General features: G+C 51.3%; 1 protein-coding gene across 2 annotated transcripts in view; it reads right to left on the bottom strand.

The window, feature by feature from the left end:
• Positions 1-6,629, bottom strand: part of RCOR3 (REST corepressor 3) — a 59,287-nt gene extending 52,658 nt beyond the window's left edge. Inside the window, exons 1-2 of one of the 2 annotated variants that reach the window (XM_049769924.1) lie at positions 6,440-6,629; positions 6,076-6,132 (exon numbers count right to left, since the gene is read on the bottom strand). In XM_049769924.1, the coding sequence (XP_049625881.1) occupies positions 6,076-6,132; positions 6,440-6,629 (247 nt within the window). The remainder of the gene's footprint in view (positions 1-6,075; positions 6,133-6,439) is intronic. The other variant, XM_049769925.1, reaches the window with a different exon arrangement.
• Between the last annotated feature and the right edge of the window lie 6,663 nt (positions 6,630-13,292).

Raw genomic sequence — 13,292 nt, 5'->3', positions numbered from 1 at the left:
CCACTGTACTATCTCTCTAGCCCAGAACTAAAACATTTAAGACATAAACCCAAGCATTATTTTCTATTACCTACAGCAACATTTAAGATAATGCCCCAAAAGTATCTGATACTCAGAAGTAATCCTAAGAATCAAATGGCTCACCAACAAAATTAACTAGGCCTTAGAAGTCTCCTGTCTTCTGAGCAATTTAAGAAATAAGTAGACCACTAGGACTGACCTATTTGGGGGCAGGGAGATAGTTCAAAAGGCTGGAGCAGTGGCTCTGGAGTGCAGAGTCTGATTCCCAAGGACTGCTGGGAGAAACATAGAGCACCAAGCTAGAAGCAGCCTCTGAGCAAACAGAGTATGGCCCAAAACCCCAAAATAAAAAATTATCTTAACCAATGCTGGTAAGATCCACATGAATATGTACTCTATGGCTATGGAGTAATTCAATAACTATAAAACAAAAATAAACTTTGTACAAGCTAGTATTTCAACATCAATAACGAACTTCAAAATAAGAGCACAAGTTAAAAAAAAACTACTCCTTTTTAGATTAAGACATTTACAATAAGGAACTTTGATAGTGAAACAAAATAAAATTAAATATTGTGAATATTTAGATGACCAGTTAAAAAAATAAAATCCGGGACCTGCGAGGTGGCGTTAGAGGTAAGGTGTCTGCCTTGCAAGTGCTAGCCAAGGAAAGATCGGGACCACGGTTCGATCCCCCGGCATCCCATATGGTCCCCCCAAGCCAGGGGCAATTTCTGAGCACTTGGCCAGGAGTAACCCCTGAGCATCAAATGGATGTGGCCCGAAAAAACAAAAACAAACAAAAAAAGTAAATAAAATCCAGAGGCCAGAGTGATAGCACAGTGATACGGCATCTGCCTTGCACGTAGCCAACACCAGATGGACCCCGGCATCCCATATGGTCTCCCAAGTCTACCAGGAGCAACTTCTGAGCGCAGAGCCAGGAGTGACCCCTGAGCATTGTCGGGTGTGACCCAAAAAGCAGAAGGAAAAAAAAAATCCAGGGACTGAAGTGGTGGTGTGGAGTGGTAAGGTGTTTGCCTTGCTGGTGCTAGCCTAGGACAGACCGCAGTTTGATCCCACAGCGTCCCATATGGTGCCCCAAGCCAGGAGCGATTTCTGAGCACATAGCCAGGAGTAATCCATGAGCGTCACCAGGTGTGCACCCCCCCCAAATCCTACCTGCAACTAGGCTCTGAATGACATATTTAACTTCAAGCTATGGAGAACAAAGACTTTTGAGGCATGGAGGTGTGTTTTATGGGAATCAACCTCCAGTCCTTCATTTTCCCTAAATTCTTTCCTAAGACAACTCTGAAGCAACAGCCTCAAATTTCAGGTATTCCCCTTCCAGTTGACTGTTCTTTCATGAACATTGTCGCTCACAGAAGCAGTCAATGGGAGAAGGCACACAACTCTGAAAGACATAACCAAGGGCATCAGTAAACACAACCTCGACTGAATATGCATTCACTATAACAACTTGAGTTAGAAGAGATTTAACACTAAAGAAGCCCAAGCTTAGAAGAGCACACATTGCCATGGTAGAGAAGTCAGGTAAGAGATCAAAGACTGGGGCCAAAGAAATAGCATGAAGGTAGGTCATTTGCCTTGCATGCAGAAGGACGGTGGTTCGAATCCAGGCATCCCATATGGTCCCCTGAGCCTGCCGGGGGAGCAATTTCTGAGTGTAGAGCCAGGAGTAACCCCTGAGCACTGCCAGGTGTGACCCAAAAACCAAAAACCAAAAAAAAATAAATAAATAAAAAATAAAGAGAGAGAGAGAGAGAGAGAGAAAAAGAGAGAGAGAGAGAGAGAAGAGAGAGAGGAGAGAGAGAGAGAGAGAGATGAGAGAGAGAGAGAGAGAGATATCAAAGACTTTCCAGACAGGGGAATGACAAGAAAACGAGGGCCGGAGAGATAGCATGGAGGTAAGGCGTTTGCCTTTCATGCAGGAGGTCATCGGTTCAAATCCCGGCACCCATATGGTCCCCCGTGCCTGCCAGGAGCAATTTCTGAGCCTGGAGCCAGGAATAACCCCTGAGCACTGCCGGGTGTGACCCAAAAACCACAAAAAAAAAAAAAAAAAAAAAAAGACAAGAAAACGATCCAAACATTACTAAAGTAATGTAAATATAAAAAGGCTATTTAACTGGCTAAATAACTTTCCATGTATTAGGAACCTACCCATCAAGTCTATTAGCTACAATTACGCTACTAAAGTTTTTCTTGTTTAACTGGATAAATTATAACTCTGGGGATGTTAGGAATCTATTAGTTACTGTTACATTACTAGAGCTTTTCTGTTTAACAGAATACATTATAACTTTTTGGATATTAGGAGTCTATTTAGCTACTGTTACATTTTTAGAGGTTTTCTGCTTAACTAGATAATTATAACTTTGGGGATATTTGGCACTTAACAGAGTCTATTAGATACTGCTACTGTATTTCTAGTTAAACTGGATCCAAGATGGATACCTTCCTGATTTGTTTTACATTGTCAATTTATCTCAGAAACCAGAGATTGTTCTCTCTCCTCTCTTCTCTCTCTCTCTCTCTCTCTCTCTCTCTCTCTCTCTCTCTCTCTCTCTCTCTCTCTCTCTCTCTCTCTCTCTCTTTTCTTGGCCACACCCAGTGATGCTTAGGGGTTACGTTACTCCTGGCTATGTGCTCAGAAATGGCTCCCGGTTGGGGGACCATATGGGATGCCAGGGGATCGAACCCACAGTCCGTCCTAGGTTAGCCGTGTTCAAGGCAAACGTCCTACCACTTGCACCAATGCTACAGCCCCAGAAACCAGAGATTTCATTCTTCAAATCTTAGTTACAAAAAAATAAGAGGGGGAACTTAAAAATGTGAGCATTATTTCAAAATCCTGATAGATGTGGAAAAAATGCCCTGGGGCCTGTGGGTGCTGGGCGGGAGTCCCCACTCACCAGTCAAGCACAGGACAGTGTCCCTTCTTCAGTGCATAGGCTCTACTACAGCCCAGTGCCTGGTTACTTCCTACGAACCAGGAGAGCATCTGAGACTCATGGAAGGCGATGGAGATACTGCTCATCAGTCTAGGAACCCCAAGCCAAGAGTAGACAAGGAAGCACAAAGGCGGTGAGCTTTCCTGGAGGGATTTCATGGCACTGGCCTTGCTGCTTGGTGACAGAGCAGGAAGGAGCAAAGAGACTTCAAGGACCAAAACAGATGCCCTGGCAGAAAACTGGGAGATGCACAGTCATGTCTGTGGTCCTATCTGAAGTCTGAGAGCCCCAAAGGAGAGAGGGAGCTGGCCATCAGCAGGGAAACAGATTAGATAGCCCCAGGTTTTGGTGACAGCAATCAGGGGTCCTCAAACTTTTTAAACAGGGGGCCAGTTCACTGTCCTTCAGACTGTTGGAGGGCCAGATTATAGTAAAAACAAAAATTATTAACAAATTTCTATGCACACTGCATATATCTTATTTAGAAGTGAAGAAACAAAATGGGAATAAATACAGTATGTGGCCCGCGGGCCGTAGTTTGAGGACCATTGGAACAGATAACAGGTAACAGGTAACAGATGAGCCCTCTTCTCTCCTCTGCCCCTCTCAGGATCCTCCAGTCCATACTGGCATTTCTACACCAGCTCTGCTCAGATCCTGGCAATAATATTTGTACTTGATGGCAGGGTGGCTAGTTGGAGAGTTTTTAAATGTTACTGAGCTGGGGAGGGAGAGGGAGAAGGAGAGGGAGAGGGAGAAGGAGAGGGAGAGAGGGAGAGGGGGGGAGAGAGAGAGAGAGAGAGGAGAGGTGAGAGTGAGAAGGGAGAGAGAGAGGAGAGGAGAGAGAGAGAGAGAGAGAGAGAAGGTAGAGTGCTGGCCTTGCACATGGATAACCTGAGCTTGATCCCTGGTACCCCATAAGGTGACATCCTGAGCCCAACCAGGATGATCCCCAGCACAGAGACAGGAGTACACCCTAAGCACCACTGGCTATGGTCCAAAACCAGACAAAATACCAACTTGTCATAAGTAAAGTCCTTTCAACTTTACCATATCCTGGTCATTATTTTGCCCCTCCCCACAAACTTGACTTCCCAATGACTTGTGTGCTCTGAGCAACATGTCCAGATAAAAGGCGACTGGTTCAGATGGGCAATGCGGGAGGGGCTGCCAGTACCTCAGCTCTGACTGATATCCCAGTTCTCCCATCTCTCCCAGAAAATGCTTTTGCTCAAATGTAGCAGATGGATATAGTGAGTGAGCAACAACTCTCCAGAAGACTGACACAGAGCCACACCAAGGTCCAGCCTGGAGACTATGTTTTCTGGAAACGGGGAACCTCGTGATTTGTGTGCGGAGACTGCCAGATAAAGTCCAAAGGAACAGCAGGAAAACCACCCAAGTTGTCAGGTAACTGCTCTGAGGTGTGGCTCGAGTCTTGCTGGGGACAGTAGTATGGTAAAAAGAAAACTGGTGTGGGCCAGAGCCATAGGTCATCGGAGAGAGTTTTGCCGTGCACAAGGCACCTGTATCATTCATTCCCTGTGCACTGCCAAGTGTGATCCTTGAGCATCAATCCAGGAGTAACCCTGAGCATCCTTGGGTGTAACCCAACACACCCCCATCCACAAGAATTTGTGAATTTAAAGAAGGTGACCATTAACCTTCTTTTAACAGTGTCAATTATAATATAAGTAAGTTGAAAATACGATTTTATTTTAAAAACAGTAACAATTCAGAGATTCTCCCACACAAAAATTCTACTTTCGTTCAAAGTAACTCATTTACAATCATCAAATAAACCTCACTGCCCACAGAGGGGCCGTGGAAACCAACTAAGTATTCTGCACTTTTAGTGAATCACTCTGCGAATGTACAAATTGGTCCTGACACATTTACCAGGATGGAAACCATCGCCCACCGACCTAGCAGCGAGCCTGAAGCAGCAGGACATAGAGCCAGTCCTCACTGTGAGAGGCCGGGGCAAAGAGGAGGTTCTGGGCACGTCAGCTGTTAATGCAGCAGAGGGAAAAAAAATTCTTTTTGGCAGTGGCAGAAACTCAACCACGGAGATGCGCCCGCATGGAGCGACATCCTCAGGCCTGCAGGAGCTGTTTTTTTTCTTTTACCTTTGACAACCAGGATTGTGGGGAGGGCCAGCGGGGATGCTCTGAGCACAAGGGCAGTAGAGCTGGGATCAGAATCCAGTGCCCCAAAGCTGAAGGCGTCCCCTTCCAGCCCGCCGCAGCCCCCAGAGAGGCAACAGAGCCGGGAAGGGGCGGCCCGACATCACCTCACCGCCATCTCCTTGGGTTGTGTGCGGGGCAGACAGAGGGCGGCCAGCGGAGCCCACGCCTGGGCATGGGGGGCTGCGGAGAACGAGCGCCCTTCCTTCCCGGCACCCACCCATCCACCAGCCAGCCGACCAGGCCCCTCTCCGCGCGGGCTGCGTGCCAGGTTCAGGCTCCAGCCAGGGGCCTGCCTCCGCGCGCCCAGCTCCGGCCCAATCCGCGTTGGGGCGCGAGTCCCGTGACCGCCGGTGGAGCCTGTTCGGAGAAAAGTCGAGGGGAACCCGCGGGCCCGGCTGGCTGGCTGGCACAGGCCGCCGCCGCAGCCCGGCGTCCCCGGGGATGGGAGGGAAAAATGTCTCCTTGGCACGCGGCGGCTGCGCCGGGCATACGGCCCTGTCGGGGCGCGCAGCGCTGCCCACCCACCCGGCCGGCCGGCCGGCCTCCCGAGCGGCTCCTCCTCCGGCGGCGTGACAGCCGCAGAGCCGCCGCCGCCAGCGCGACACCGCCGGGAGGGAACGGAGCCCAGCGCGGAGCGCGCGCGCGGACCGAAGGGCTTGGCTCGGGCCTCCGCCCCCCGCGGCCCCGCAGGGTTGGCTGGCCGCGGGCACGGGCAGGGCGCCACCCCGCGCGCCCTTCCCCGCGACCCCGCCGCGGCTGGCTCGGGGCGAGCGCGAATCCGCCCGGGGGACGGGGACGGAGCCGGGGAGGCGCTGCGCTCCCGCCGGCTCCATGTTCACCTTGCCCGGCCCCGCGCCCCGCGCGCCCCAGCGCCGCGTGCCGGTTACCTGGATCGAATTCCGGGATCCGAGCCTGGTATTCGGCGCCGACTCTCATCCCCACATCTGCAAAGCCACGTCCGGAGAACGTCCGAGCGCGGGGCGCGAGAGGGAGCGGGCGGGCGAGAGGAGGGCGAGAGGGGAGGCGCTCAGCGGGGCGCGGGGCGCGGGGGGCGCGGGGCGGCGCGGCGCCGGGAGTCGCGGCCACCGCGGCGCGGGCGCGAGGGGAGGAGGAGGAGGAGACGGGCGGGCGGGCGGGAGGCGGCGCGCGGCGCGGGAAGGGAGGGGAGGGGGCGGCGGGGGAGGGGCGCGGGCCGCGGGGAAGGGAAGGGAAGGGAAGGGAAGGGGAAGGGGAGGGGGCTGCGAGTGCTACCACCGTGCTCGTCGTCGCTGCTGCTGCCGCCGCTCTCGGGCTCCGACGCCGCCAGCGCGCCGTTGGTGGCCGCCGCGCCCCCGCCGCCCCCGCCGCTCCCGCCGCCCGCCGGACTCTTGGCGCCGCCGCCGTTGGCCGCGCGCGGGCCGCGGCCCAGCAGCTCGGGCCCTTTCTCCATCATGCCGGGCATGGTGGGAGCGGGGAGGGGGCGGAGGGCGGTGCCGGGGCGCCGGGGCGGGGGCTGGAGGGAAGCGGCTCGGCTGGGCGCGCGCGGGGAGGAGACGGCGGCCGAGGAGGAGGAGGAGGCGTCAGCGCGGAGCCGCCATGGCCGCCGCCGCCCGCCCGCCCGTCGCGCAGTCGCCGCCGCCGCCGCCGCGCCCGCCCCGGCACCGCCCCGCTCGCTCCGCCCTGCTGCCCCTGCCCGAAGGCTCTCCGCGGGGGAAAGGCCGCCGACGCCGGCACCCTCCCTGCGGTCCTCCCCGGAGATCGCCCGCGGCGGGACTCTGATCTCGGAGTGCGCTGGACTCCGCGGAGTCGCCCCAGGCCCAGGGCCTAGCGCCCCGCCCCCAAGGCAGGGTCCCGCCCCTAAAGCCAGAGTCCCGCCCGCTCTCAAAGTTTTTCTCCCCCACCCCACGCAACACCCGCCCCCCAGGGCCAGAATCCGGCCCCCTACACGCTGCCCCGTCCCCCAGGCCTAGCGCCCCGCCTCCAGGCCCGGAGCCCTTCCCACTCTTAGATCTCCGCCCCCAAAGCCCAGGAGCTCCTTCACACTGTCCCGCCCTCCAGGACCAAAGCCCCGCCCCAACTCAAACCCCACCCCTGGGCCAGAAATTCGCCTAGGGCCCGGAGAGATAGCACAGCAGCGTTTGCCTCGCAAGCAGACGATCCAGGACCAAAGGTGGTTGGTTCGAATCCCGGTGTCCCATAGGGTCCCCCGTGCCTGCCAGGAGCTATTTCTGAGCAGACAGCCAGGAGTCACCCCTGAGCACCGCCGGGTGTGGCCCAAAAACCAAAAACCAAAAAAAAAAGAAAGAAATTCGCCTACACACACACACACACACACACACACACACACACAAAATCCCCCACACGGTCGGGTCCATGACCCCGCCCCGCCCCTGGGACAGAGTCCCTCCCCAAAGGCAATGGCCACGCCCAAGAACTATCAAGCCGCACCCATCACGATTAGAGCCCCCATAATTAGAGCCTCCCCTCAGGACCAGAACCCCGCCCCCAGGACCAACGACCTCCCCTCCTTCTCACAACGCCCATCCAACACTGCACCCAGTCTCCCTGTCGAGACTACCACCTTCTCCCCAGTTCTGTTGGGTCAGGGCCACCGTGGCCACCTCTGGCACCGCTCCGGCAGGCCAGGCAAAGAAAACCCCATGGCCACCCAGTCCCCGGACCCAGGTGATCCCAGCCAGGCCCTGCGCATCTGCCGTGCCCCTTGCGCGGTGCTCCAAGACCCTCCCCGGTGCCACAGGGTGTAGCGATGGGGAATTTCGGATGGATCGGGGCTTCGGTTCCCCGAAGCGCTCTGGCTGTGAGCAGTCTGAGATGGGGGGCAAGGGACGGCCGGAGGAACCCTGGTTTTGCGCGTGCACAGCCATCGCCCTCTTTGCCGGCAGCTCATCGTCCTGAAAGCAGGCACCGTGGATAAATTCTGTGCAGATTGCACGGTTCCAGGGGAGGGCACGCGCGGCCCCTCTGCCCATGCCTAGCGCTGCGCTCCTCTGTGCGGTTCCGGGCGCGCGCGCGAGAGAGAAGGGGGAGGAGAGTGAGAGTGAGAGAGAGAGAGGAGAGAGAGAACAGAGAGAGAGAACAGAGAGAGGAGAGAAGAAGAGAAGAGGAGAGAGAGAAAGAGAGGAGAGAGAGACACACACACTGGAAACCAGGAGGAGGAGCATTTCTCTGTCAAGTCGTTCGTTTCCTTCCTGGCGCCACAGCGAGTGACAAGTGACAGTTTGATACCATCAGACTCAGGATTTGCAAGCGCAACTGAGGGGCCAGTGGCTTCCAGGGACCCCGAGGCCAGGCCTGCTTCTCCTCCAGTTCCTTTCATCACTTGCCCAAAGAGGCTGTGAGGGCTCCTGAGGGCCCTACATCCATCCTCATCACATCTGTAAAGTGCTTTTGGGGGAAGGGGTCTCACCAGGCAGCGCTCAAGGGTTACTCCTGGCTTTACGCTCAGAAATAGCTCCTGGCAGGCTCGGGGGACCATATGGGATGCCGGGATTCGAACCACGGTCCTTCTGCATGCAAGACAAACGCCCTACCTCCATGCTATCTCTTCGGCCCCTATAAAGAGCATTTTTATAGATTTCCCAAAGGTTCTCAGAACTAGTACCTAGTTCCTGGGGAAACAGCCCCAAAAGGTGAGTCCTTTGGGCCTAGCCAGAGCTCCAGACAGAAAATGAGGAAGACAGTTAAATATTGACAAACGCGTTCTTGAATCAAGCTCTTGTGTTAAAAGGGAGTGGCAGAGACAGATCAGAGGGTGCAGTGCAGGAGACCTTGGCTCTATCCCTGGTACCGAGGGACTCCGAGTTCCACCCAGTTGCACCCTAACTCCCAAGATTCCAAAACTAGCCCCCCTCAGCTGGATATGCCCCCTCCAGGACAGGGGAACAAGGCTGCAGCTTCTGAGAACCTTGGAGGTGGGATTCAGGCCCATCACTGCAAGTGCCGAGACAGGAATTATAAGGGTAGAAAACACCTGTGTGCAAGCGGCCCCATGCTTCTGTGAAGGAAGACAGAATTGTGTTCACCCAGCAAACTCTGGATGGTGTGTTGAGTGGAGTAATAGAGGGAGGACAATTATAGACTGATGCCCTCACCCGCAGTATGAAGAGATGAAACAATAACAAACAGAAATGGAGAAGGCCAACCCTTGCCTTGGATTAGAGTCCAATTTTCCTGTGCTGGAGAGCAGTTTTATTTTATTTTATTTTTTGGGTTTTGGGCTACACCCAGTGACACTCAGAGGTTACTCCTGGCTATGTGCTCAGAAATTGCTCCTGGCTTGGGGGACCATATGGGACGCCAGGAGAACGAACCGCTGTTGGCTAGCTTGGGCAAGGCAGATGCCTTACTGCTTGCACCACTGCTCTGGCCCCAGTTTTATTTATTTTTTAAAACATGGGGCCGGCGCAGTGGTGCTAGAGGTAAGGTGTCTGCCTTGCCAGCACTAGCCTAGGACAGACCAGGTTCGATCTCCTGGCATCCCATATGGTCCCCCAGCCAGGAGCGACTTCTGAGCGCATAGCCAGGAGTAACCCCTGAGCGTCACCGGGTGTGGCCCAAAAACCAAAAAAACAAACAAACAAAATCTTTATTTGGGGCCAGAGAAATAACATGGAGGTAGGGCATTTGCCTTGCATGCAGAAGGACAGTGGTTCGAATCCCAGCATCTTATATGGTCCCCCAAACCTGCCAGGAATGATTTCTGAGTGCAGAGCCAGATAGTAACCCCCTGAGTACTGCTGGGTGTGACCTCAAAAAAAAACAAACAAAAATACAACTTTATTTATTTATTTATTGGCTCTTTTGTGGCCACACCCAGCGTCGCTCAAGGGTTACTCCTGGCTCTGCACTCAGAAATCAATCCTGGCTAGGCTCAGGGGACCACATGGCATACCAGGAATTCGAACCGTGTCCCTCCGGGGTTGGCCCACATGCAAGGCAAATGACCCACAGCTGTGCTATCACTATGGCCCCGCAAGTTTTATTTTTTACAAACACTTATCTATAAAACTTTACTATATATATATTACATATATATATATATATACACACAACAACATATATATATATATAGTCTTTGTTTAGGTTTTGTTTTGGGTTCACCATGTACCAGTGCCTCAGGGATTTCTCCTGTCTTTGCATTCATGAATTCTTCCTCTTTTCTTGTTCTGGAGGCATAGCTCTTGCCTGGCATTGGGGTTTGGGAAGACCCAGGCTGAAGGCCTTCCTCCTAGATTGCGGGGTGCTGGGTGGCTAGGCAGACCCAGCTGGGTTGCTGGACTGCGCTGAGGCAGTCACTGACAACTTTTTTTTCCCTCACTGGTCTACATTTTCAAAACCGTGCGGGGGCGCCGTTTTTTTGTATTTTTATGTATAAAAATACAGTTCTTTATTCATAGTAATCTTTATGATTAAGGTTTTTTTTGAATATTGCAGAACGTCAATCTTGTATATTGCCCTTTCTCACATCCCGATATGCTCACTTTCCAGTCCTTCACTCCCTCACCTCCTACATCATACCCCCACATTTACCCTTTTTACCTTCAGCACTGCACAGGCCCAATACATATGACCAAAGTGGTACACCGGATTTAAAAACACCCCCCCCCCAACTATTTCAAAAGACATAAAAGGACTCATATATGTCTTTTGAAAAAATTTATACTAATTTCCTTAACAGCTATAACTCCTACTAAATGTTATCTTATACAGTGACAGTTTTCCCCACTATTTGTCTGCTTCTTCCCTTTGTGATCTGTTCAATTAGGAATCCTAGTAGAAGTGTCTCTCAGTTTAAAGTTTATGTTTGAACCCAAATCACAAGGAGTGTCTGGACTTGTTCTAGCGGCCCTCCATATGCCACCAATAACGCCCTCCATGGCATTGTTACTCTTTTGCATAGGCCACATTAAATTGGGAAAATACTATACATATAAACAAGTTCTTATCTAATAGAGATAGGAACACCCAAATCTTGTAATGCAAATGGGAACCTTACACCCATGAACATTGTCATAATAACCTGGTTCAGGCTCAAAAGAATGGGCTATTCTTCATTCACCCTTGAACCAGGGATGCCCATCTACAAAACACACCAAGGTTGTCCTATAATCACACTGGGAGAATACTCCTATTAGGGACAGAGACTACCATGCTCTCACATCGACCTACTCAAAAGAGACTTCCCTCCTTAAACACCCAGAAGACTTAACATACAACAACAAACAACAGCTTTTAGGACAGGACTCTCTGCACTGCCATCCAATTCTGAGGTGAAGCTAGAGGATGCTCCAACAACATCCTGACCTCTCAATGTAGGATATGCACAGATTCCAGGATCTTTAACTACCACCAATGACACCAATGAGAGCGACCGTGTGAAAAAGAAAAGTGTATTGGCCACTACAGACAATGACTTGGTTTGGAACAACTAGTGTGCACTGGAGCCTTAGAGTTGGTTTTATGACAAAAAAACTTCAGGGGTAAGGTCCTCCTTGCTATTTAGGCCAAGGCATTTCCTTTCCATGCTCCCCCATACTTTTGCTGGGCCTATACAAACATACCAATTTTCACTCTAACACAGTTTTAGCTGTGTTCCTTTGACTATAATCCCTAAAAAACCACTTAAACAATCTGAGGTTAATTCTAAACTAATATGCATATGCATGGAACCTGTTAAAAAAATACAATGCCTTCAATATTAAAGGAGTTACACTAAATTTTGTGGCTTTAGATCTGCTTTGTGTACTGCTAAGAAATGTTATAATGTACTACCAATCTGGGGACTTGAGGGACAAAGTAATTGTGCATGGGTTTTGTTTTATTTCTTCCTTAATGCTCTTTGGCTGAAAGTTCAAATTTAAGGTGTCAGCAAGGGTATTTCTTTTGAGAATTCTGTTTATGGGGTGATTGTCTTCACACTGTAACTCTTACCTCGTCCTCTTCTCTTTGCATCTTTGATCTAATATATATCTAATATATATATATATATATATTATATATATATATATATATATAAAAGAATTAGTCCTGGCAGAGCTCAGAGAACCAGATGGGGATGCTGGAGATCAAACCTGGGTCAGCCACATGCAAAGCAGAAACCTCACCTTTTGTACTATCTCTCTGGCCTTCTCTGTTACTTTTTAAAATTTGTTCCCCTTTTAACCTTTTTGTTATTGTTGGATTTGGATTTTGGCCCACACCCAGAGGTGCTCAGGGGTTTCTCCTGACTCTGCACTCAGAAATTGCTCCTGGCAGACACAGGGGACCACCTGGGATGCCGGGTATCAAACCTGGGTCTGTCTTGGGTTGATTGCTTGCAAGGAAAACTGCTGTGCTATCACTCCAGCCCCAACATTTTTTCTTGAAGAAGGAGAAATTGTACTGCTTGAGGTCTTCATTGAAATACTGAACTTTAAAGATAATAAAATAAAATAAAAAGAAATATTGAACTTTAAAAAAAGAAGTGTTTGGGGCCAGAGCAATCGTACAGCAGTTGCCTTGCAGGCAGTTAACCTGGGTTGATACCCCAGAATCCTATATACATGTATCCCATATACAGAATCTCCTTACATGTGACCAACCCTGATTTAAATCCCCTGGGAACAGGCAGGGTTGATTTAAATCCCTTGGGGGGAGGACACATCATGGTCCCCAAGCACCACCGAAGGTTATTCCTGAGCACAGAACCAGAAGGAGCTTCTGACAACAGCTCTTCCCAGGCCCCAACTTTTTCCCCAAGGCTGCCCTAGTACATCTGTATATAGGCTGTCATAGCCTCAGTGTCTATGATGACCCCCCAATTCTTCCTCAAGAATGCTGGTCACAGGCTGGTTTGTCAGTGGTGTTGGGGAGCAACTGTCATGAGGGTGAAATCTTCCAGAGTGGGTCTGGACTTTGGTTTTTGACTCAGGAGGTCCACTTGTATGCTCCAGAACTGTGTGTGGTTTACTGACATAACAGATCAATTAGATTTATGAGCCCCCCTCTGTCTTCCTGTACCTAGAATGTTCCATATTTTCTATTATAACTAGTAATTTTTAGGTCCTGTTTAAGAAGTATTTGTCTACTCAAATAGAGCACTAAGCTCACTATTCCGCCATCTTTC

Source organism: Suncus etruscus, chromosome 3 (assembly GCF_024139225.1).
Source record: "Suncus etruscus isolate mSunEtr1 chromosome 3, mSunEtr1.pri.cur, whole genome shotgun sequence".
In the NCBI taxonomy this organism is placed as follows: domain Eukaryota; kingdom Metazoa; phylum Chordata; class Mammalia; order Eulipotyphla; family Soricidae; genus Suncus; species Suncus etruscus.
The sequence above is the reverse complement of the archived record's forward strand: the minus strand, read 5'-3'. Positions and strand labels throughout refer to the sequence as shown.